The sequence below is a fragment of the Cyprinus carpio genome, chromosome A21, assembly GCF_018340385.1.
Source record: "Cyprinus carpio isolate SPL01 chromosome A21, ASM1834038v1, whole genome shotgun sequence".
NCBI classification, from domain to species: Eukaryota; Metazoa; Chordata; class Actinopteri; order Cypriniformes; family Cyprinidae; genus Cyprinus; species Cyprinus carpio.
Window position 1 is genome coordinate 21,127,781 of NC_056592.1, and position 26,705 is coordinate 21,154,485.

The window sequence follows — 26,705 nt, forward strand, 5'->3', positions numbered from 1 at the left end:
AGCTGCTCATGATTAAATGAACACAGTGAAGACTGTATACTTCATAACAGTGCAGCCTTTAGCCATTTGTTAAGTGCACTAAGCACATAGCAGATGCTTTGTCAGAGCGATGTCACAAAACACAACGATAGAGACATTATATTGTTATGAGAAGTTTACAAATATTTTTGGATCATTCTGAAACTGTGACGGGTCGCCAGACTTTAGGTAATTCATGGGAAACACTGATTCATGTACATATGAACTTTTCTTTCATAAGGTCATTTTTTAAATCTAATACTAAACCATCGTGAAATGATGGTCAGTCTGAACGTTGTCTAGTCTAGACGTGAGTGTGGTGGCACACATAAATAATTCAGTGGACTTTCCACAAGGACAGCATCTCTCAGCGCCCCTGAGTTACCTCCCATAAAACCTCCCCATAAAAACTTCACTTCCTAATTAGCTGCAGTATTAGTATCTTTCAGTATTACAGTGGGGCTGAAACGCACTGTTTATGTGAATACGATGCTTTTCTATCCAAATGAGAGTGTGCATCAGTGCTTGGTCCTGTGTGAATCCTGGAGTATGACTGATGTGGGGCAGGAGGCAGCATGCATTCATATTTAATCTCCCAGCATCATTAGTTGAGGCGCAGGGGAGAGACCCTCGTGTGAGTGAGCACAGTACGACTGCAGCAATTAGCAGCGCCTCTCGTTTGCCCTTATGCTTGAGTTACGAATCACAGATGCCCTTTACACAGCTGTCCGGCTCATTCACAGGATGAAAGGCCTGACGCACCAGCGCTCTCATCAACAGCTCCTCTGTTTAACTCTTCATCAACTATGCAATGATTTTACATGGAGACATGTACGAAAAGATGATAATATGAAACATCCTAAGGTTTTTGGGCAGAGCAGTACTCACCACAAGCGCTCAGGCTCGTTTATGGTACGCATTTCATTCAAACCTGTTCCGCTCTGTGTGTTGCTTCTCAGACAGAGAAGAAGAAAGCACTAAAAGAGCTTCAGATGATGTGGGTGTTTTAACAACAGTAGCAGAAGCACTTTCACTAAAACACTGCAGGAAACCAGAATGCTGCAAATGCATAAATTACTTTGACATAAAATACATAAATTATTTTTATTTGTCATACATATGACTCTGACAGTTCAAATAAACCAGGTTTGTGACAAGTAGTTTTTTTCCCCCTCTACTAATAGCATTGTTAAGAGAATTTCATAATAAACAATGTTATAATTGGGAAGGTTATTTGTAGATGGCAAGGAAAGACAAATAAAACTTTGGAAGTACTAGTTAACTTTGTTTTCTTCTCATGATGAGAAAGTTTTGATTATTATGTACATAGTTTGTTTTTAGTTGATGCTTATTTTGAGCAAAATATAAAAATAACTTCAGACTTCAAGAGGAAAACCCTGGAGCCTCATACAGTTTTCTGAGTCACATGGGTATCTCAATGTAAAAATAATAGTAATATATCGTGATAAAACATCTGATTATATTCATGTCTAATTGGGCACAACTGATGAAACATTTTGATTTTATTTATTTATTTAGTAAAAATCCTCAAACACATTGCTTAGGCTCTCGGGGCCCAATATCTTCATCTTTAAGAATTTTTTTTTTTCTTTTACAAAGTACTGCTGCTGCCCAGATGGAAATTTATAACTATTCCAAACCAGTATTATCCGGAAGGAATCATAGAGGCCGGACCTCTTGAAACTGTAACTGTAAACGGTCTTTTAGAGTTGTTTTCTGTCCGTGTCATTAAGTTGTCCTGTGTGCTTTTGTAGTCGGCGTGTTTTTTCACTCACATTCAGAGGCAGACAGGTCGCTCATGAGCTGCATTATAAATGATGTCCTCAATTCAACACTCACCACCTCCCTTCTCTTAACAGCTTCCTTCCTGGTGACCTCAGCAAGATGCACCTGACAGACCACCCCCACCAGCAGATGCACATGCCGCCCAGCCAATCAGGATGCAGCATCGCCAGTGACTCGGGCAGCAGCAGCCTATCAGACATCTACCAGGTGCGGCCCCTTTATCACCCGAAGAGCACTCAGTGCTCAAAGACCTGATTCTGAGTCTAAGTTTGAAAGCATGTGAAGCTTTTTCATTGAATCAGTCAATCACTGACCGTTCAAAGTATCTAAATCATGGAAACAGAACTTTCCCATATGGCAAAAACATTCAAATATATCCTTAAATGTATCATTTAAAATATACAAAAATGCCAAAAAATATATTTGCTAAAATATAATTCAGAATATATTTACGTAAATGTACTTTATACCAATATATTATTGACCGTTTTTTGTATATTTTTGAAAATATATTTAATATATATTTTTAAAAGCGTTTAAAAATATATTTCGCCCTCCAAATATTTCAATCCAAGAAAATACATTCACATATGTCAGATATGAAGAAAAACCTTATTTATTGTCTGTAACACATTAAAAAAAGACACATTTGAATAGAAATAAAAATAAATAATGAGTAAAGGCTAAATGTAGGCTACTGTAAGATAGCTTTTTTGCCCTGAAATACATTTTGAAATATATTTTGGTGTATAAAGGTTGGAACTAAATATATTTTCTATTTCAAAAATTTAACTTGACTGTGTAAACATATATTTAAAATATATTTTTTGGCCAAAAAAAAAAAAAAAAAAATCTGTCTTTCTCTCTCTGTATGTAAATGTATATATGTATGAATGTATAATAACAGTTCTGTGTTATTACAGTATATGAACATGTCACTTTGAGTCAGTATGAAAGTGACACTATTGAGTTCTGGTTCCTCTCTGACTTTCTCAGTATTCTGTGCCTTTTCTGTCCTTCCTGTCTCAATGGCAGCTCAATAAAGCTCTGCTATCTGTCTTTCCTTTTATGCATATTTTTTGACCGATGATCATAGATTAGTGACCGTTCTGATCAGTTAAAAATCATAATCTTGATGAAGTATAAAGGTTTGTGTTTTGGCGAATGCTGATGTGTGATGTATGAGCAGGGTGCTGATGGTCATGTATAAGAAATACAGTCTAAGGGTGGAATTAAGTTAATATTTGATTGACACAGTGTTCATTCAGAAACCAGAAAAAATGCAAAAACATGCTTCGACAAGCTATCAGTAGATCAGAGCCTGACGATCATCATGCATTTTCATCATGAGGTACACAACGAGACATTTTCCACTGACAAGAGAATAAGAAATATAATGAAAATATACCTGAAAATACTGAATGATGTCAGACACATTATGCACATTCACTGATTACATGCAAATATGTTTTAAATACATTTTGAATGGCATAATGCAGGTCATGGTTTAATTACTGGAGAAATCAACAAGAAAATCAGATGATTGCATTAGTCTTCACAAATCAGATCTGTCTGAATCCTCACAGTCAATAAGAGGTTTATGATTCGTATGATTAAATATGAGTGTGTTGACTCCCTCTGGTGTTCATATGTTTTGTTGGTCAGACAAAACAATGAGAGATGTGGAAAAAAACTACTCTACCTTGGTTCATGTGCATTAACACAACACACATAGTAATTAAACACAACAGACACAATCTAATAAGATAGAGAAAGACACAGAACAAAAACCAAAAAAACAAAAAAAACACAACAAGCAAAAACACATGACAGACACAGTGCTATGAGATGGGGTTTACTCTGAATGTCACTGATGTTGATGACAGGAAAGCACCTGATATTTGCATCCAGAGCTTGAATCAGTCAATCTCATGCAGGTTTCTCAAAAAACCCTTCTTCTCTATCGGTTTAGAAGAGATTACATTGACATTAATGAGAAAGGAAGTGCTGGATAGCAGCGAAAGCAGGATTCCAATGGGACACAAGCCTTGTGATTTCCTTTCCTAAAACTGAGCAGACACAATCAATGCTGTGTGTTCCTCCACAGGCCACCGAGAGCGAGATGGGAGACGTCGATCTGTCCGGCCTCCCTGAAGCCCCCGTGGACTCTGAGGAAGAGGAGGAGGATGAAGATATCGAGCGCTCCTCGGAGGCTCTTCTGGGCAGAGATCTGGTGCGAGAGTGTCTAGAGAAGGATGCAGTGGATCGGACCGATGACGACATCGGTAAAGCGCTTGGTTGTTGAGGAAAGAGAGCAGGCAACAGGGTTTCTGCAGGTCTTAAGTTGATATTCAGTTCAAATTCACCGTTCCACACATTAAAGCCTAAAAAGGTCTTAAATCAGAGCAGAAAGTCTCAGACTGAAAAATTCTTTGTTTTCCATTGCAAATACATAAACAAAAATGTATATCTGTTAAATTAATGTCTTCTTCATTATTTTTGCATTGTTTTCGAATTCAAATATCTAAACATCCCTTAAATCGTGATACATTTACTTGAGATGCAAAATGAAGATATTAAGTCATTTTCTGTGAAATGTAGAAGTCTCTTCTGCTTACTGAGGCTGCAAAATTGTGAGATATTATTGCAATTTAAAATAACAGTTTTCTGTTTTAATATACTTTAAAACATCATTTATTTCTGTGATCAAAGCTGTATTTTCAGCATCATTACTCCAGTCTTCAGTGTCACATGATCCTTCAGAAATCATTCTAATATGCTGATTGATTATCAATGTTGAAAACAGTTGTGCTGCAATATTTTTTTGGAAACTGTGATACTTTTTCAAAGAAATAAATTAAGACTTTTATTCAGCAAGGATGTGTTAAATTGCTAAAAAGAGATAGTAAAGACATATTATTAGAAAATAATTTATTATTATTATTAATAATTCTTTTTATTTAATTAAACTATTTATAAGCTATTAAGGTTAAAGGTTTTTTAAATTTAAAAAAAATATATTAAAAAGTAATGGAGATCGGTAGGAAGTTGTGTTTTCATACTTTGAAGTATTATTAATTCAACTCATTGCCTGCTCTCGAAACATTTACATTTAGAGAACACTAATTTGTTCCTTCTTTACTCAGTCTTAAAAGGGTCTTTAAAAAGTCATAATTTATTTTTATAAAACCTGCAGAAACCTTGTTTAAGTGCTCTTGTTTACTGGAATCAAAAATGTGTTTGAAAATCAGGACAGAGAGTGTTGCACATAATTGTCACGAAAAAAATGTCTCAATGCCAAACAGTCCAATGTTTAACTTGATACACAGTAATCACTTCTTGTTTTTATTTTAGTCTAAATGAAATGCAAACATCACACTCATCAACATCGCTCTCATTTCTCTCTACAGAGCAGCTCCTGGAATTCATGCATCAGCTGCCGGCATTCGCTAACATGACGATGTCCGTCCGGAGGGAGCTGTGTCGGGTCATGATGTTCGAGGTGGTGGAACAGGAAGGCACCGTCATTCTTCAGGACAAACAGGAGGTAGAGACGTGCCGTGTCAGCATCACTATTACTAGTAGGGCTGGGTATTGACACAGATTCCATAAATCAATTCCATTCACACCCTCTTATGAATTCAATTTAAGCCTTGTTCAAACTCAAATGTTTGGCTTAAAAACAAATAGACAGCTCTATGATCTTCCTCACACCGTCATGAGCCCCAAAACTGCCAAACCATTGATCTGTGATGATCTGACACTCCTTGATTCAGAGATATGGACTCTTATTTAAGGCAGGGTCGGTTTATTTTTACAGCACATTTGACACACATAGTTGTGATTAAGAAGAGAATCCTTTAAGAATGGACAAACGGTGCATGAAGACAACAATAAAAGCAGTTGCTGGTGACAATCCAGCCCTCTAAAGAGCATTGTGTGTGGTGTTTTTTGAGGTTGAGCAGTCTGTCATGAAACAGAGTAATTATGTTAGATGTCGGACCACAGGAAGACACTTTGAAGCACGTCATAAATGAGTTTAAAGAGCGGAAATGTTATTTGTGTGTGGGCTACAGTGAAGGTCAACAAGACAAACACGCTTCTGTGTGGATGAGAAGGAGACAGAAACACACAAAGAGTGGGAGCAAAGGTCAAGATATTTCGGCAGATTCACACACACACATTTTTACATTAACGGAGCCACTTCAACTTTTCAGGCTAGGCGATATGACCAAAAATATTATCACAATATTTATTTCAATATCATACAATATCGATATTTACTCATTTAGAATTCATGGGAAAGGAAATGTTTTCCACATCTTTGCTAAACCTTGCGAATGAATGTTAAGATAATTTGTTTGTTCACAATTAAACTCCACAGTGCTACATTTTAATTTAGGGCTCCATGAAATCTGTGTAATTTTCCACTAAAGTCTGTTTTCCTTTTTTCCTGGATTCTGTGCTTTATGATTTAATACACATTTATCATAAAAATGGGGTCTAATTAAATTAATGAATAAAACTTTAACAATTCAATCAGTCTTTTATAATGTAATGAAATGAAAACATAATTCATTTCCAACAAGCATTGCATTTTTATTAATTTTTTTGTCAAATAAGATGCTGCACAACAGCACTGTATAACTGAGTAAATAGATACCTTATTATCAGCAACATTATTTATTATTATTATTTAGTATACAATAGTAATATATTTCTGTCATAATTTCTTCAAGTTAAACCAGGCTTTTATTTTGATTGGTTGTCGTAAAGGTGTTTCAGTTTTTCTTTTAGTTTCACTGTGTATTCGATGGTAGTTTTTCTCAGATGAAGTGGAGTAAAGCTCTGGAGATGAAGTTCACGTGCTCATATCCTCATATATTGAGACGCAGATGCTGAAATCGCTGTGAGCGTTGCATGGGTTTGAGTTTGTGTATCAGATGAAACCGTGCCATTCATTCCCACAGAAACACACAGAATATGCAGAATTGTTAGACGCATGCACTGACTGGCTGTTGTAGCATTTATTTCTAATGTTAGATTAATCCATATCCAGTAAAAATGTCTGGAGCTATCATCTATATTGACATTAATTTGATCCGTGGAATGCCATCTCAGTTGTTCTTCTCCACAATACCTGATCTGACATGCATAAAGCTCATTTGACGTCTGCCGTGTGATCATAGTGCACTGTTGTGTTTGCAGCTGGACCTGTGGTACGTGATCCTGAATGGTGCTGTAGAGATCAGCTACGGAGACGGACGAACAGAGATCCTGTGCATGGGCAACAGCTTCGGAATCTCGCCGTCTCTGGACAGACAGTTCATGAACGGGGATGTGTGCACTAAAGGAGATGACTGCCAGGTGAGAGCATGCATGCAAGCCCAGTTCTGCCACCTAAGAAAAATATCATGCTTTGGGAAATAAGAATTATTAGATAAAATAGTCATTATGAAGTGAGTCAGAATTATGAGATACAAAGTCATATTTATGAGATACATTTGAAATTATCACATACTGTGTCATAATTATAAAGATAAAAATTATGAGATTAAGACAAGATTTGGACTTCCTAAGTCATACTTAGACACATTAATTATGCTAAATTATATGAATGTACTATGAGATATAATATCTCATAATTATTAGATACATTCAAAATGGTTGTACTGTGTCATAATTATAAGATAAAGTCAAAATGATGAAATTCTGTGTATTATTTATGAGATAGAAAGACATAATTATAATATATTAAATTGTAATTATGAGATAAAGCCAAAATTATGACATATTATGTTATAATTATGAGATAAAAAATAACAATTATGAGATAAAAAAAAAAAAAAAAACTAAATTATGACAAAGTCGGAACTAACATATAGCTATAATTATGAAATAAAAAGTTTAAATTATGTTATAAAATGTCAATTATGACATAAAAATACAAAAGGAGGGAGGATATTTTGAAAGTCACTGATGTCCAAACAACTTTGACATTTGGAACAGCGTGAAGGTGAGTAAATGATGATCGAATGTTCATTTTTGGGTGAACTATCCCTTTAATGTGCAGCACAAACCACCTGTGTGAACTTCTCATTGGTCAACAGATGTCTGCATCACAACGCACAGGTTAAAACTTTCTCACGGAGTGTCAGTTTCACAAACCCTCACCGTTTCCTTCTACATCCTCCTGACACGTCTTTCTTGTTGACATCAATGGTGTGCGGAAGTACTAACCCTCAAGTTGATGCAAACCTGTATGATTGAAGAAGCTGCATGCTTTATCACAAAAATCTTCTGAAAACATTTAATAGCTTTGTATAAGGAACTGACTGAAAGTTAAATAATTAACGAGGTCATGGGTTCAATTCCCAGGGTATAATGCATGAACCAATAAAAAAAATATTTAACTTGAATGCAATGCAAGTCACTTTGGATAAAAGCATCTGCTAAAAGCATAAATGTAATGTTTTTTTTTTTTTTTTTTTTCTAATCACGCATTCATTACATGAAAGTTCATGTCCTGTTAATGTCTACATACTCACACTTCATTCAGTTCAATCAGAGTTATGAGTGAGCAGTGTTATCACTGACATATCACACAGTGCTGTGGTCAGGGTCCAAATGCAAAAGCCTCCTGATATAGCAGCACTGCTGATTCCCTAAATAAAGACTCCACCTCAACTTCCTCTTATGCCGTGAGTCTGTTGATCACATACATCCTCTTAGACACGTTGCACCGAGCGCGCTCCACTCATGAGTTGGTGCTATGAGCATCCGTGTGTGGTGCAGACTAACCTCCTGCTCTACTATCAATTCATTGCTCTTCCTCATGTTGTTGTGGACCAGTTTGTGTGCATCGCACAAGAGGACTACTGCCGCATCCTCAACCATGTGGAGCAGAACACACACAAGGAGGAGGAGGAGGGCGAGATCGTCATGGTAAAGGAGCACCGAGAGCTGGACCGCAGCGGCACCAGGAAGGGCCACATCGTCATTAAGGTGAGAAAGAGTCAGTGTAGTTTCTAGAATCGATCATTGCTTTGGGCTGCTGTTGTACCATTAGTACGGTCAGTTTAAAGCTGGTCAAAAGGATGTTGCAAAAATAACAAACGATGATCGGTTTTGAGAAACAAGCATCACATTGAGACACTAACCCAAAGTAAAGCCTTGGTAAAGATCTCATCAGACCAAGGTTTAAAACATGACTTAAGGAAAGACTCTACAGGCAAAACCATTGTTTTTTTTGTTGTTGTTTTTTTCATGCACTTGTCAATTTAGAGATTTTTCATCTTTCAGACTAGTGCAAACAAAACATCCAAAATAAACATTTTACACTTTATCTATTTGCATTTGTAGATTTTACTTTCAATATATGTCTTTAAAGGCCATGAGCTTTTTTTCCACTTCAGCAGCAATTACATACACCAAACTTTACAGTTTATTCCTATCTCTATTCTGAAGGTTTATATAGAGAGGTTTGTTCATATATCATTCACCTGATTTATATCATATTTTATTCCTGAAAACATGGTGAGGATTTATTTATTTTTTCTGATTTATGGAGTGTTAAAAACAAAAAAACAAAAAAAACAAATACAAAAAAAAACAAAAAAAACCAACAAAAACAAACAAAATCAAACAAGAACCCGTCTTTTTATCAGTGGTCAGATTTCTGGAAATGTATGCAAAGGAGTGCATATTTAATTTGATAAAGTCTCATTTACATATTTAAGCATGACATTTCGGAAAACTTGTAATGTCTTAATCTGCTGTGATTAATCAGCTGGGGAAGTATGGGGAAATCTGTTTATTTTTAAATGTTACCCTATTGACCTGTGGTGGCTTGGGTTTCTGCGTGAGTTTAACTGTCTTCTACCCCGAGTGTTGAAACAGTGCTTCCCGTCATCTGTCGGATCTGTGGGGGCAGAGCTCTCAGAGCAGAGGCGGTCAGGGTCAGGTTCAGTTTCTGATCCTCTGGAGAACGGCCGCTCTTTGTGATGTCTGCATCAGTCATGAGCAGTGCTGGGTAGTAACTGATCACATGCAATCTGGATTACGTAATCAGATTCCGTAATTAGAGTATATTTCATTTTCTTTTCTAAAAATCCTACTGTGTCATACCATTTAGCTTGAACTGTATTCACAAATGTCATGTGAATAAAATTGCAAACCAATAATTGAAACAAATAATTGTGCGTAAGTTACTAAACACTGGTGATGTAGCTGTGAAACACAATGATGTCATCATATCCAGAGGCCTTCAGGAAGAGCTGATTCTGCAGGACAAAAATATTTCAGACCTGGAAGACTTTGGGCATGAAATGTCACTGATGTTTTCTTATTTATTAATGTTTGTTCATGCAATGCAGGGATTCCCAAACATTTTTGTCAGTCAAACCCCTTAAAATAAAATAAATACTTGAAATATCTCTGAGGAAGTTAATATTCCAATAATTTAACAAACTCTCAAACCCACTAAAAATATTACAATGCAGGTAAACAAACATAATATTAGTGTTCAAGTGTTTAAAAATATTTTCATCTTACATACAATTATTTAATTAATTAATTTTTTATCAACTCTCAAACCCACTGCAGTTTTTACATTAACCCCAGTTTGGGAAACCCCGGTCTAATGTAATATTTAATGCATTTTATGATGTTGATATAAAAAAATGCAATTTATTTTCTTCCTCTTTGTTTTTTATGTCAATATGTTACATTTAATAGTAAGTTTAAAACAAGTTAGATAAAAAGTAGTCCGAATACTTCACCTAAAATGAGTAACCTAATTTTAGCCATGTAAGCTGTAACAGACTACAATTAGTAAGTAATCTACCCAGCTCTGCTCACGAGATTCCTGATGATGACGTCTGATGTGCTGTGATAGCAACCGCATAAAAACCACCCTGTCTGCAGGTTCCTATCTGCATGCATGCTCTGTATCATGTGCTCTTGTGTTGTTTGTATCAGGGCACTCCTGAGCGTCTGATCATGCACCTGGTGGAGGAGCCGTCAGTGGTGGACCCCACGTACATTGAGGACTTCCTCCTGACGTACCGCACCTTCCTGTCCAGCCCCATGCAAGTGGGCAAGAAACTTCTGGAATGGTTCAAAGTGGACAGTCTCAGAGACACGGTCAGTGTGTGTGTGTGTGTGCATCGGTCTTTCTGTTTCTTACAGTGTTGTTTTAGTGGTAAATAATGGATTGCATGTGTTGACATATTTTGGGATCTCGCAGGTGACGAGAATCGTGTTGTTGTGGGTAAACAATCATTTTAACGACTTTGAAGGCGATCCGGTAATGACTCAGTTCCTGGAGGACTTTGAGAAGTTGCTGGACTCCTCGGTGAGTGTCGACATCAGGCTAATGTCCTGTGCAAATGATACGACTGATTGAAATAACATATATAATATATGTTAATATAATATAATATAATATAATAACCACTGCATCTGTCTGAAAATAAATATAAATAAATAAAACGAAGTGATTTTTATTAGTTATTTTCAAAGCCAATGTTCAATGTACTCTCATGATAAAAATAACTTTATTATTGTTTATTTAGCTTTAACAAGTACGTTTTTGCTCAAAACTAACCAAAATTAAAAAATAACTTGGTGTTGTTTCCAAACTAAAGGAAATATATCGGTATCGGCTAAAATGAGTTGAAAAATATTGGATATCGGCAAAATTCAATATATGCATCCCTACTGGGAATTAATAAAATCTTGAAACATGATGGAAATTAAACTTAAAACAATAAAAAGAACAGAACAGCTAAAGGAACAGCACTGACAGAGTATAGTTATAGTTATAGTCATTTACAGAATCAAACACATCATACTGACCTCAGTTCATCTGAAAGAGCTTTATTGCCAAGGAATCTTTCTTGGTAATAAAGCTTCCAGTGCACAACATAATAATAAACCTAAAGAATGAATATTTACAAATTATGAATATATTAACAGTATAATGAATTAAATAAAGAAATAGAGGGGAATATATTTCTTAAATATGTGTTTCATTAATTTGTGTCTCAGAAAATGAAGGGTCATCTGCGTCTGCTGAACATCGCGTGTGCTGCTAAAGCCAAGTGTCGTCAGATCACCCTGCAGAAGCCGTCTAGAGAGTCTCCGCTGTTCTTCACGGTTCAGGGCGGCAGTGAGCGCTGCTTCGGCATCTTTGTGGAGACTGTGGAGGAGGCCAGTAAAGCGGCAGAAGCAGGGCTCAAGCGTGGAGATCAGGTACAGATTACAGGAACGCGCTCTGCACCGAGCAACATTTACCATATCAGTATTTCAGCATGAACACATTGTGTCTCGTCTGTCCTCAGATCATGGAGATCAATGGGCAGAACTTTGAGAACATCTCGTACTCCAAAGCCATGGATATCCTGAAGAACAACACGCACCTCTCTCTTACTGTGAAGACCAACATCTTCGGTATGTCACAGAACATACAGATCGTTCTTATATCACAGTACTGTGGAATGCTTCATTCTGATTGGCTAACGGGTGTTGAAGTAGTTTCCTCAGCTGTGACGCAGCTTCTTGAACTTGGGATAATGAGGATTCTTTTAGTCATTTTGAGGAAGCCTTTTCCATCTGAGCTGCTAATTTAATTTAATGCAAAAAACAAAACAAAAATCTGGAGCACCACAAAAAAATATTTTGCAAATAAAGCAGCGTTTCCACCACGTGTGTCCAAAAGATCAAACTCTTCAAATGGAAGTTGGAAGTGCTGTTGTTTAAAATGGAATAAATGAGGGTTTTAATGACATTTCTCTACGGCATCGTTTGATGCACCCTCTCAGATGTTGTACATCTTGTGATTTATTCAGTAAATGTGATTCCATTGTAGTTTAAGAGTATGTTTTCTTACCAAATAAATCATTTATCAAAATATTTCAAAATTCTAATAACATCTGTAGATGGAAACAACAGCTGTTAGCATGCATATGCATGGAGACACCCCTGACTGTAACATCTGCCTTTTTAAATCATATTTTCATCAATACTTTTATTAATCACTTACTCTAGCTTAGACCAAACCGACCAACATTTAAATCAATTAAAGTACCCCATTACGATATTTTAATGGTTCCAGATTTTGTTTTTGATGTCTCCTACAATAGGTTTACATGCATCAAGTTCTCATGATATACATTGCCGCATCCCTTCTGTTCTCACACTTTCTGTCAAAATGAATTTAAACCACTGACTCTTCACATCCTCATCCTTCGTCCTGCAAAGTGTTTTTGCTTTAGCAGCACAGAAAACAGCGTCTTCTAGACATGACGATGAGACAGTCATTGATGACTCGTTTCAGGCAGTTCTGAATTCAGAATTTATTTATTTTGAGAGACAATAACTCTTTGAAACAATGCAGAATTTTTACATTCACAGACAGAAAGGTAAAAATCCTAAAGGTGACATCCGAAAAAGTATAATAGGGGTGCTTTAATAGAACAAAACCAACCCACATTTAAATCTCTTGATTGTTTTTGATCATTCAAACATGTGTCCGAATCACTGCAGAACTAGACAACATTATAAATACAATACAGCTAGATATAAACCTGGCAGATCACTCGTATCATATTGTACTAAAACTCGCTCAGTTAAAGCACTAAGCCATTATAGACATAACAGTGCAATTTTCTGTAAAGCAGCTATGAAACCATGTGTATTGTGAAAAGCAGATCCATTTGACTTGATTTTGACTTTGTTGCAGTTTTCAAAGAGCTTCAAAGCCGCGTGAGGAACGAGAAGAAGAACGGCGGTCCTCACATCCCTAAGATTCAGGAGAGGAAGAGCAACCGCTTCTCCATCCCGGATCTGCCCGGTGACTTGGAGTTCCCCTCGGACAGCAAGAGCCGCAAGAAGATGAAGGCCAACACGGTGTCTGGAGGACGCAACAAGATCCGTAAGATGTTGGAGAAGACCAGATTCAGCATCCTGCCTCCGAAACCCTTCAGGTAAAGACATGTTCTTGTGTGGATGATGGTTGAGACTCTAGTTGAGTTTATGTCCTCTCATGAGTCTCCTTTCACTGCTTATCTCCACGTTCCTCCATCAGTATCACGACTGGTGTCTGTCGGCCATCACACAGAGAACATGAGCTACTGCGCTTAGTGTCTCTAGAGACGTTTCACTGTATGACATTCTCACGCTCTCACAGGGTATAAACACACCTCCATCCATCAGTTTGGTGTCTTTATGAATGAACAGAGGATGGAGGATGCAGATGCACTGGTCAGGAGCTCATAAAAACATGTTTTACTCCTATTTCATCCCACAATCATTCTGCATAAAGTAAATCAATGTTTTAAGACTATCAAGAGTTGAAGCACATTCTTCACTGCTGTAAAGATGTTGTACTTTATTTAGAAACCTTCAGTCAGGTGTGATTAAGCTGAACTTTTCAGGAGCAGAATTGGACACCCTTGTATGATTTCGTTGTTTTATTATTGCATGGACTGCAAATGTCATTAAATAATCAAATCAAACCATTAATATCAAAATAGATACAATCTCGAAATACATACAATCCTAATCATGAAGAACACGTTTGTTCATAGTTTGAAAGTTCATGTTTTCTTTCATTTCCAAGATCTGGGGTAAATCCATTGTCATTTTCATGCATTTAAAGCAATGCAAATAATAATAACTAAAACTTTTTAAGAATACACATTTACATTACATTTACTTCAAATATTTTAGCACATGCTTTTATCAAAAAAGAAATCTTACAAATAAGAAAACAGTAGAAGAGCAACAATATATAAGTGCTGTGACAAGTCCCGGTTAATCTAACGCAGTGCACGCAGCAAGTTTTTTTTTTTTAAATAATAATAAAAAGAATGAAAAGTAGATAGAAAATAAATAGAATAGAGAGAGCTACAGTTAGAGGGTCAAGTTATAATTTTTTAATAAATAAAAAGAAAACAAGTAGATAGAATAGAAAAAGAAAAGCGAACACTAGTGTTAGAGGGTGAAGGTTTTTTTTTTTTTTTTTTTAGAAAATACAGAGAATAAAAATAGAATAGAGAGTGCAAGTGTTATAAAACCTGCAAAAATCCTGAAAAGACCTTTTATCGCATGTCGTGTCTAGTTAGGACATGGTACAGTGTCACAATGCAGACAATCTAAATGTCCTAAAACATCCATCATGTCGTTCATGCACAGTGTGTGTTTTATTTTTGGATGCTGGGGTAAAGTGAGCCCCTAGGTGTGTGTGAGTGTGTGTTTGAGAACTTCACAGACTCGTGTTTGAGGTTAATTTAGGTGCTTGATGCTTGTACTGGTTGACATCACGTGTTTTCTGTTTTTATGACTGCTTCACTGCACAGGGGACTGTTTGGGTAAGAGACACCTGCTTAACTCTCTCTCTCTCTTATGAAATAGTCATAAAGTCATAATGTTGGGAGTAGTGCAGCACAACCTCTGCCAGAAGAGATAATTTCCGTGAACATTGTGTTTCATGTTGTTTCATCCTCATATCAAGCGTATTATTGTGTTTACAGTGGACTTACAGTAGCATCCTTGTGCATGTTCACAACACATTTAACTTTTTCTGTGTTCACTAAGAGTTGCATCACATCCTAACCAGGCACAACATTTCCAACAGCCAATCACAGCATGACGTTAAATAAACAGTTGGGATTACATACTACACACAGAATAATACTACAGTATTACACTATTGTGCACTGCCATGTCCTGTGACAAACAGCATTTGCGATTTTACAGAAACAGGAAGTGAAAAAAATGACTTCCACACAGGAACTGTGACACTGCACTGTTATTTACATAAGGAAAATATGTTGACCAATGAAAGACAACACCTAACCAGGCACGACATGATACAAGCGCTTTCTTCATCATCAAGCACAGCTTTAGTCAATATGTGACTCCACACACTTTCTGTAGGTCTCATTCAGAGTCGGATAAATCTCCATCCGTGTGTGGGTGTAGGTGTGCTACGCATGTGTATAGAAGTCCATTTCTGCCACAAAAAAAACCTAAATTTTTCAATCATAAAAATTGAAACGTTTTGTACAAGGTGCTGAAAGTGCTTAAATAACTTGAATTTGAACCTTAATTTTACAAGAAAAGTTTAATTGTCTCATGTCATTATGACTTTTGTCTCATAATTATGACTTAGAATGACAAAATTTTCTTTTTATCTCAGAAATTGTTCATACAATTACGACAGTATCGTAATTTTGACTTTTATCTCATTACTTTTTATCTCTTTTTATTTCAGACTTTATCTCATAATTATGACTCCAACTTGACATATCTCAGACTTAAAATGTAAAAAAAAAATTTTATCCTATAATTATAGTATGTCAGTTTCGACTTTTTCTCTCGCAACTTTGACTTAGTATATCAATTTATCTCATTAATATTTTTATCTTATAATTATGACAGTATGTCATAACTTGACTTCTCATAATTGACTTAAAACGACAAAACTTTGTTTTATCTCATATTTGTATTTTTATCTCATAATTAAGATACATTATTTCATTTTAGACTTATCTTTTGACTTTTTATCTCATAATTTTGACTTAGTATGTCAGTTTATCTCATGTTTTAATCTTGTTTTTAACGTCATAACTTGACTTATCTCATAATTGACTTTAAATGACAAAATTTAGTTTTTATCTCATAATGTTTTATTTTTTTCATAATTAAGATATAGTATTTCAATTTAGTTATTTTACTTATCTTTTTACTTTTCATAATTTTGTCTTACTATGTCAATTTCTCATAATTATGCTTATCTCATGATTGTGATTTACTAAAGCATTTTTTTCTTTTGGTGGGAATGAGCTTGCATACATGTGTATCTGAAGTGATGCACTTTGTATCTACAGCGGTTTCAGGCGTTCTTTGTGTACTTGTATTGATGTTTCCTGCAGTATCAGATGTGTTGATGATGATGTCATGGAGTCGAGTGATGGATGGATGGAGAGGCAGTGTTGTCCTCTCAGAGCAGATCTGACTTTACTCTCTGCTCTGAGAGCAAGACAGCAGCATGTTAATCAGGCTGTCTGTGTAAAGGTCAGTGTCTGATTGGCACAGAGTTTACACATGAGACAGCGCTGTTTCCTCTCGTCTGAGACGTCAACTGTTCTCGCCCTTCTTCTGCTGTGTTTGCTCATCTAAGCCTCATGTCTCATTCATGGATTGTGTGTGTTCATTCTGTGTTTGTGTTCGTGTCTGTTTAGAGCGCTTTCACACTGAAGCTTCCAGCATCACAGTTCAGTTTGTACATACCATCAATCATCACTCACGTCCGCCGACCAGCAGCTCGCATTCTCCGCATCCATTATAATACGTCTGCAGCAGATGAATGCGTGTCAACAGCAAATCAGAACTACCTCTATTTCCTCTCTTAATTCATCAGTGATGCTTTCTCTAAAGCGTCTTTAGTTTTTCCTTTGACGTCACTTAAGGGTTACTGGATGATGTTAATCATTTGCTGAATAGCTGTCTAGTTATTGTTTTAGCCAATCTACATTTGGTCTGGCTTCATCCCATTCCGTCAATCAAGTGTGAAAACGGCCTAAATGTCCATATGCAGGGTATCTGTGGGTCTTAAAAAAGTCTTAAGTCTCAATTCACCCTTCCACAAATGAAGGCCTAAAAAGGTCTTAAATCAGAGCAAAAAAGTCTTGCATTCATAAAGTCACAAATACAATACAATACGTCATTAAACAAATACAATCTTTTCACACAAAATTAACACTGCAGCTAGTCTAATATAGAGCCATATGACACAAAAAGTCGAACTGACTTATATCATTGTCTTTTTATCTCAGAATTTTAACTTTTATCTCATAATTGACAAAATCATAATTTTGACTTGTATCTCATTTAAAAATATATATATTTCAGACTCTCTCTCATTATGACTTAGTGTCATAACTTGACTTTTTAGCTCATAATTATGACTTAATGTCAAAATTTTCTTTTCTCAAATTTTTTTTTTTACTTTTTATCTCATAATTAAGATTTATCTCATAATTAAGATAGAATTTCAATTTGGACTTGTATTGTGAATTTTTATCTCAGAATTTTGACTTAGTATGTCAATTTATCTCACAATTATGCTTTTTAATTAAATGTTGTATACACTGCAAAAAAATGCATATCTTCCTCAGTATTTTTGTCTTGTTTCTAATACAAATATCTGAACTTTCTGAAATCGAGACATTTTTACTTGAGATGCAATTTAAACGTATTTGTTACGATTCGAAGAATACACTTACATGCCCATTTAATAACAGGTACAAACAGAGATTGAGGACTGAGAAACAGGCAAAAATCCCGAATAACACAGAAACAAGATATTCGAGTAAAACAAGAACTCAGAAAACAGCAAAGAACAACTCACAAAACATTACTGAAACACAAGGGCTGAAACACACAGAGAACATGGGGATAATTAGTTACAGGTGTGACTAATCAGGGTAACCATAGGAACTAACAAGACAAGGAGAGACAGAAACCGAACACAGGAAGGAATTATGAACCAAAGAAAACTAAGACTACATTTCAACATAGAAGTCCTTACAAAATGCAAGACACAGAACAGGAATTGTGACAGTATGACATCTTGTTTTCTAAGAAATTGAAGAAAATTATGCTTAAAGCAAGAACAAATATCTGTCATTGGAGTAAGAAAATTTTCTCTTTGAATTTAGTTGATCTTGCTGAGCCAATTGGCAGATAATTTGTTCTTGTTTTAATCGTTAACTCATTTCATTTTGGTCACAGGAAGCAAGACTTCTTATGTAATTTAGCTTTTCAAGTAAATGTAATTTAATTTAGTAATTTTTATATATTTGCGCTGGAATACAAGACAGAAATACTGATGAAGAATTTTGCCGTGTGATCAGAAGTTTCAGTAAAAGTTATTTTCCATATTCTAGTGGCTCGGAGAAGAGCTATTTGAGCCGTATGTTTTATTTGTTTATTTAGTACAAGGAATTAAAAAGTAATGGAGATCTGTTGGAAGTTGTATTTCCAAACTTTCACACGTTGCTCTTAATAAAAATTGAAAATTAACTAGTCTATTATTAGCAATTATAATAAATATTATAAATTAAAAACATTTTATTTTATCGGTATTAAAAAGGTCTTAAAATCACTTCCATAAAACCTGCAGAAACCCTAATGTGAACATCTCTTCCATCTATCTGTGTGTGTGTGTTTGTTCATTGACATGCAGTGTTAGTGTTCACGCTGGATGAAATCCGTCTCTCTCTATGTCTGCAGTGACGGTGGCATGTCTCAGTCTCAGGACGACAGTATCGTGGGCACTAAGCAGTGCCGGCACAGCGTGGCCATAATGCCCATCCCAGGAAGCCTGTCGTCCAGCAGTCCTGACCTGTTTCAGCCCGCCGCCAGCGCTTTGGACTTTACCAACCCTTCAGGTAAGACCTCACACCATCGGAGCACGAGTTCAGCCATCCACAGCTGATTCAATGACCATAGATATGCGTCATCATATAGTGCAGGTGCTACACAAAGCTTGATTTAACACAATAGTTGCTCAGAATTCACAGACTGTGTGTGTAATGCAGTGTGAAATGATATAGGTGGCAGCAGAATGAAGGCAGACATCATGAGTGAAAGAAATGTGATTAATTACATTGAATGGGCATTTGCAGTGTACTTCAAGTATTAAAAGTAAATATATTTTAAAAAAATGTACTTTCAAAAAATATGATATTAATTAGGGATGCACCGATAGGATTTTTTGGGGCCGATACTGATTTTTTAACAAACACTTATTGGCCAATTCCGATACCAATACCGCTATAATTCACTCACCAAAATAGATAGTATTTTGATCATGTTTTAAATCAGCAAAGTTCAAAAACACCTGCATTAAATAAACAGTGCTTTTTAGGTAGGTTTAACAGTTTTCAGCTACAGAAATAAAGTAAACAAATGTAAAATCTATTAAATAAGTAAAGGTAGGTTTAACAGTGTACAAAAATAAAGTAAACACTAAGGCGGGAACTTATAAATTAAATACATATTAATCCTTCTTTATTGTAACAGAATTTATTATGATTACTCTTCTAATTTGTTTTTGTATACATTTTAGTATTTTTTGTAAGTTTAAATATGTATGAGAGCTCCTTTACTAAGGCGGGACTCTTATTTTGATGGGTTTTCTAGTCTATGGAGCTATATGGTAATGAAAGCATGCAGTTCTTCGGATTTAAAGTTTGTCAGTTTATTAGTCACCCCCTGAAAAGGCATGAGATCTGTATATATTTGTTTACTGTTAGTTGTAATAAGTGTTTTGTTCGCCGTATGTTGATGATAATGCAACTGAGACAGAGAGTTTAATGTGCACTTCTCGTGCTGTGTTTTGTTTAGCTCTTATGGTGATTTTTGGGGAGTGAAAAAGGATGGAATAAACTTAATAAAACATCAGTAAAGTTTTGGTCATCATTCAGATGAGGTCCGCTACACTTATGAAAGTTACAAAAGTTATTTAGTCAAGAACAGTGTGCAATCTTTTGTCTTTTGTTTTTTGATTAGCATTAAAGTGCAGACAGCAGCGCTAGGATTATACAACAGACACTATACAGCTCAGTGCCTTCAGGCAGTTAATTAATAAACCATAGGTTTGTTATACCGGCCTTTTTCCTTATATACCCGATATGCCGATGGTTGTAAATTGAGGAAAAATCGGCCGATAAATATCAGCGGCCAATACATCGGTGCATCCCTAATATTAAAAAAATATTAATAAAATAAAAGGCCTCTTAAGTGTACTTAAGAAACATACAGTTGTCATGAAATTGTCTCTCTTAAAAGTACACTTTTAAAAGGTGCACTGCAATAATGTCAAATTAAACATATCCCTTTAAAATTGCATTTGAAATCATTACGTTTAATAATCCTTTCTGTTTTAAAGTGCACATATTTTAATATGCTGCCTAACACACTAAAGCACATGTAAAGTCCTTGATTATAATTTCAACTGTAGTGCCTTATTCGATATTGCATGTAAAATTAATATATTTTAACTGTACTTAATTGCATTTTCATCATCACAAATGAGTAATTATGAATATATTTAAATACTCAACTTTAGTTTATTATAAATGCATATTTATGCCATATTTAAAAGACAATAGAGGTATTAAATTACTCGCTATTAACAAACCATTAACTACGACTATGCCTCAATATACTTCTAATTAGCTGTTTATTAATAGTTAGTAATGTAGTTGTTAAGTTTAGGTATTAGGTAGGATTAGGGATGTAGAATATGGTCTTGCAGATTGTGTGCTTTATAAGTACTAATAAACAGCCAATATGTTAATAATAGGCATGCTAATAAGCAACTAGTTAATAGTGAGAATTGGTCCCTAAACTAAAGTGTTACCAGTATGTACTTTAGTTCTACTTAATTTGATCAAAAATACTCTTTAAGTTCATCTAATTGCATTTAATATAAAGTTTTCATTTTATTGTAAATTACATGCAGTTAGTTGAATGAAATCATTACACTCAGTTCGCATTGAAGTATATTGTTTTAAAGTATATTAGTTCCATAATGAGCGCTCATTTTAGTTTAAGTTATGCCAAAGTGTTCTTCTTTCGAGGTGGAGGGTTTCTTCTGTAGATTTGTGGACCTGATGTCGATGTTCCTTATTTCAAACTCTTAAAACCTTTTACATTCAAATAGATATATAGTTAGAATATATGAGGATGTTGGAAGGATTCCTGTAAATGTTCCCTTACTGTAACTTCAGCTCTGGGTTGTGTCAAATGAAAGCTTGTGGCCAGTTTCAGATCCTTTCAGTTCCAAAAGTGTGTGCAAATATATATATATATATATTTTTGCATTTTAATCTTTTTTTCAAAAATCTCTTTTTGTGGTCTAAAAAAGATAGAAAGGCATATGACATTAGAACAACACCAGGTTGAATAAATGATGACCTAATTTTCATTTTTGGGGGACCAGTCCCTCTACAATGCAGCGTGATGTTTGGAACGAGAGACTTTATATTACTTTAGATTAGTTGTGATGTGTCCGCTGGTGGATCATGTGTGCTGTGTCTGCCATGTGTCATATCTCTCTCTTTGTCTTTACTCTCTGTGTGTTTCTTGGCTCCTCAAAGTGGCTGGTTTCTACTGTAAGTACACCCGATATACACGTTTTGAACTCACTGTTTTGAACTCATTTGCACGTGATTATGGGTTTGTGGCATGAATTGTTTGTTCAAAAGCATGTGAAAATGCATCAGTGATGGATTGTGCTCCAAGACGATAAGACTTTAACTTTAAATAGTGTGGAAGCCCACGGCTTGAACAGATCTAAGCCAGACCTCCTCTTTCATTTCTTCTGAGATTTACGCCCTGCATTGAATATGTTATGATTAATACATCTTCACCTGTTGTTTAACTCCAACTCTTTCCTCTCGACACTAACAGACATTCCAGATCAGGTGATCCGTGTGTTCAAGGCCGACCAGCAGAGCTGCTATATCATCATCAGTAAAGACACCACAGCCAAAGATGTCGTCTCGCATGTGGTCAGCGAGTTCAACCTCATCGCCGCTGCAGAGACCTACTCGCTGTGTGAGGTTTCCATTAGTCCTGAAGGAGTCATCAAACAACGCCGACTTCCGGACCAGCTCTCAAAACTAGCGGACCGCATCCAGCTCAACGGCAGGTAAGCAGAACCAGCACCTCGCTCACACTACACTTCGTTCCACTGACATCCATTCATACGCGTTCAAATGCGGGTTAAATGATAGACAAGCTTCTGAAAATTTCACAGCATTTCAGAGTTTGAGACTGGTGAACTCTGACTTGTGAATTCGTATCACGTGAAGACGTGTAACCAGTAGACAGTGCTGGGTAGATTACTTACAAATTGTAGTCTGTTACTGATTCCAAATTACATGACAAAATTGTAGTTAGTAACGTAATCCATTACATTACACATTTTAGGTAATATAATCAGACTACTTTTGATCTGACTTGATTATCACTTTCAATCGATTAAAACAATTAACTAATTAAGCACAGCTTTTTTCTGATATGTGACCCTGGAGCACAAAAGCAGTCTTAAGTCTCTGGGGTATATTTGTAGCAATAACCAAAAATACATTGTATGGGTCAAAATTATAGATTTTTCTGGGTGTGGTGAATTATGTTTATTCAATATACATTGCTACGAACTTACTTTTATGCCAAAAATCATTAGGATATTAAGTAAAGATCATGTTCCATGAAGATATTTTGTAAATTCCTTACCGTAAATATATAATAACTTAATTTTTGATTGGTAATATACATTGCTACGAACTTAATTTGGACAAATTTAAAGATGATTTTCTCAGTATTTAGATTTTTTTGCTCCCTCAGATTCCAGATTTTCAAATAGTTGTATCTCGACCAGATATTGTCCGATCATAACAAACCATACATCAATGGAAAGCTTATTTATTCAGCTTTCAGGTGACGTATAAATCTCAATTTTGAAAAATTGACACTTAAGACTGGTTGTGTGTTCCAAGGTCACATATTAGAAGTCAGGTAATAAGTGATTAATCACACCTAACATTAACGTTTTTAAATATACTTTTAGATTGAAATAATTTCACATTCAATCTCCAAATTAATGTAGAAACAACATAAAGACAGTATATTTTTAATATTTGTTCAGTGGCATCTTTTTATGACTCCAATACTACTACTGATTTCTCTGTGAATTTTTTTTTTTTTTTTGCGTTCCAAATTATTATGCAAGCGACATATCAATAGGATTTCGGTACAGTAAAGAGCCAGATTTTTGTTTGTGTTGTTTTCAACATCTTTTTAGATAACTGGTATCAATCTCAGACAGGTTTGGTCAATAGTTTGAATGGAAACCCTACTTAAATAGAAACCCCAACAAAATAAATTCTTCCACATTATTAAGCAAGTGGATGAAAATTTTTATGCAATTCAAATCCATAAATCTTAAATTTAGGCTGAGTCTGATTCCACTGCCTAAAGAGTTGATGGATCCTAGAGGGACATCGTGATGTGCGCTTGTGTAACAAGACTTTACAAAAATCCCATCGTTTGTATGTTTGCTCAGGTACTACCTGAAGAACAACATGGAGACCGAGACGCTTTGCTCTGATGAAGACGCTCAGGAGCTCTTGAGGGAGAGTCAGATCGGTCTCCTGCAGCTCAGTACGGTGGAGGTGGCAGCGCAGCTCTCCATGAGAGACTTCGGCTTGTTCCGGAACATCGAGTCCACCGAGTATGTGGACGACTTGTTTAAGCTGGACCCCGGAGGTGGTGGTAGCAGCCGTCTGAAGCAGTTCGAGGACGTCATCAACCAGGAGACCTTCTGGGTGGCCACTGAGATCCTGCGTGAGCCCAACGCGCTCAAACGCATGAAGACCGTCAAGCACTTTATCAAGATCGCCCTGCACTGCCGCGAGTGCAAGAACTTCAACTCCATGTTTGCCATCATCAGGTGAGTCAGTTGAGCCGTCAGAGCTGTTTCGCAGTGATTGTAAGAAAAATATTCCACTATTTCAATATGAGATACACCTGACATAGTTCGACCTGTCACTCGCTCAGAGTGTGTAGCCTGTAAAAGGTACGTGAACCTCTCATTCAGCACTTTTACTCATTTTTACCCCAAGCTTCATTCATTTCCAACTCTGCTTCAGACAAGCCTGGAATCTGAGCAGTTTTATGTGATCAGAAGATTTACAAGTAAATGCATTTTCAAATAATTGCAACAGCATGTTATAAAATTTTTTATAGTTTTTTATTAAACTGTTAGTGTGCATTTATATTGCTTAATGCGCATCCATTTTTACATATTGTATATATTCATATTAAATATTTGTTGGTCCCATTCATTGCTATGGTTATCACCAGGGATGCATTTTTATACTACGCAAAAATGCAAGGTTATTTTTTACATTTTATTTTTTTATTTTTTATATGATTTTAAAAAAACGTTGACGCTGTCCAGAGTGCAAACACTGGACCGAAGCATTTGCAAAATCGCCAATGCTATTATTAGTTTCAGCTGAGTGCGCACTCTCTAGCACCTCGTAGAACAAGGCCTAATCGGGTCACACACCTGTGTACCCAAATATTTTTTTTCCACAGTCGCATGCACTAATTTTCAGTCATTAAAATAGACACACTGCACAGATATTTCTAAATTATCCACAAGACAAAATAATCCATAACTGACAGTTTACATAAATAAAATGAAATCTTGGTTCCACTGTGTTTTTTTTGGTAGTTGCGCGGCTTCATCAGAACATAAAATGCAGCTTTTATGATCGCTCAAATGGTTAAACATCTGTTTGATTCTGTAAGGGGTGTGTGAACTCAAGAGCAGGACCGTACGTGATATTCATGTGCTGTGTGCCCTTTATGTGCCCTTCAGTGGTCTTAATCTGGCTCCAGTAGCTCGATTGAGAAGCACGTGGGAGAAACTACCCAGCAAGTATGAGAAACTGTTCCGTGACCTTCAGGACATCTTTGACCCATCACGCAACATGGCCAAATACCGCAACATCCTGAGCAGCCAGAGCGTACAGCCTCCCATCATCCCGCTGTTTCCTGTGGTCAAGAAAGACCTCACCTTCCTGCACGAAGGTCAGTAGGTCAAGTCCACCTTCTGAAATACACATGTGTGGTGCGGGGTAGATTACTTACAAACTGCTCAAGCTAAATGGTTTGACACAGTAGTATTTATAGAAAAGACAATTTAAAATTGAATCAATAAATTATGAAGAATTTACTTCCATTATGTGAATTATACGTAATCATGTAATCCATAAAAAGCAACTGTACTGTTATTATGAGCATATTAAAATGTAATATAATCTAATTTTTGGAATCTGGTCACGTAATCCAGATGTACTCAGTTACTACCCAGCACTGCACCTGTGCCTGTATTGTTTAAAAGACGTTTCATGTGTCAGGTCTTAAAACTGTCTGTCATCTCTTATCTTTCTCAGGCAACGATTCGAGTGTTGATGGTCTGGTGAATTTCGAAAAGTTACGAATGATCGCCAAGGAGATACGAAATGTGGTGCGCATGACGTCAGCCAACATGGACCCAGCGTTCATGTTCAGACAGAGGTGACGACTGCAGACGTTCGCACACCGGCACAGAGAGCATGAACTTAAAGTACACAAGAAATCGAAAATTGTTCCTAAAAAAAGGATTAAACAACCAACAGCACAACACACTAATAAAAGAAAATTAAATTGAAGGTGCATACCGCCACCTACTGCACGACACAGGAATGACAGCTGCTTAAAAAAAAAAGGATTGGGCTTAGGATAGCTGAACAGTTAAAAAATGCTTGATCGGTCCCAATCTCGATCCTTGATATTGACTCAGGACATCCCTACTTCATAATCTACATCTGACGTCACCTAGGCCGTGTTAGCGGGAAAGTTAGTCATTCATTTAATGCCATTGAGTCGCTCGCACACGTGCAGCGTATGTTTTCTCTCTTTCTCTGATAGGATCAAGTGTAGTCTTTGTTGTTGGTGCTTTCTGTCTGTCTGAGTGTCTCTCTCTTTCTGTTCACCTGTTTTCTGCCTCTCATTGGCTTTGCTTACAGGAAGAAGAGGTGGAAGAGTTTAGGGTAAGTGTGCTGTCCTGCATGTCCTGAATGTGTCATGACCATTAACCTGGACACAACATCTCCTGCGACTCTTCCTTCCTCTCTCTTATTCTCTAAACCATTGATCTTCACGTAACAGATCATGGTCGTCGGTTTCGAGTTATTTGTGTATTTTTTGCATTAATGGAACTGAACACATTGCATGGCCACATTACGCTG

General features: G+C 36.2%; 1 protein-coding gene across 10 annotated transcripts in view; it reads left to right on the forward strand.

Annotated features, from left to right (window-relative positions):
- LOC109052413 (rap guanine nucleotide exchange factor 6-like) overlaps window positions 1-26,705 on the forward strand; it is an 80,698-nt gene that overhangs the window by 44,257 nt on the left and 9,736 nt on the right. For 4 of the 10 annotated variants that reach the window (XM_042711291.1, XM_042711299.1, XM_042711300.1 and 1 more), the window contains 18 exons: window positions 1,903-2,031; window positions 3,932-4,109; window positions 5,235-5,371; window positions 7,033-7,191; window positions 8,677-8,829; window positions 10,804-10,968; window positions 11,072-11,179; window positions 11,875-12,078; window positions 12,168-12,276; window positions 13,568-13,811; window positions 15,186-15,197; window positions 19,126-19,283; window positions 21,999-22,013; window positions 22,312-22,552; window positions 23,969-24,355; window positions 25,292-25,503; window positions 25,869-25,992; window positions 26,484-26,507. In XM_042711291.1, coding sequence (XP_042567225.1) covers window positions 1,903-2,031; window positions 3,932-4,109; window positions 5,235-5,371; window positions 7,033-7,191; window positions 8,677-8,829; window positions 10,804-10,968; window positions 11,072-11,179; window positions 11,875-12,078; window positions 12,168-12,276; window positions 13,568-13,811; window positions 15,186-15,197; window positions 19,126-19,283; window positions 21,999-22,013; window positions 22,312-22,552; window positions 23,969-24,355; window positions 25,292-25,503; window positions 25,869-25,992; window positions 26,484-26,507 — 2,759 coding nt within the window. The remainder of the gene's footprint in view (window positions 1-1,902; window positions 2,032-3,931; window positions 4,110-5,234; window positions 5,372-7,032; window positions 7,192-8,676; window positions 8,830-10,803; window positions 10,969-11,071; window positions 11,180-11,874; window positions 12,079-12,167; window positions 12,277-13,567; window positions 13,812-15,185; window positions 15,198-19,125; window positions 19,284-21,998; window positions 22,014-22,311; window positions 22,553-23,968; window positions 24,356-25,291; window positions 25,504-25,868; window positions 25,993-26,483; window positions 26,508-26,705) is intronic. The other 6 variants (XM_042711294.1, XM_042711293.1, XM_042711292.1 and 3 more) reach the window with 6 other exon arrangements.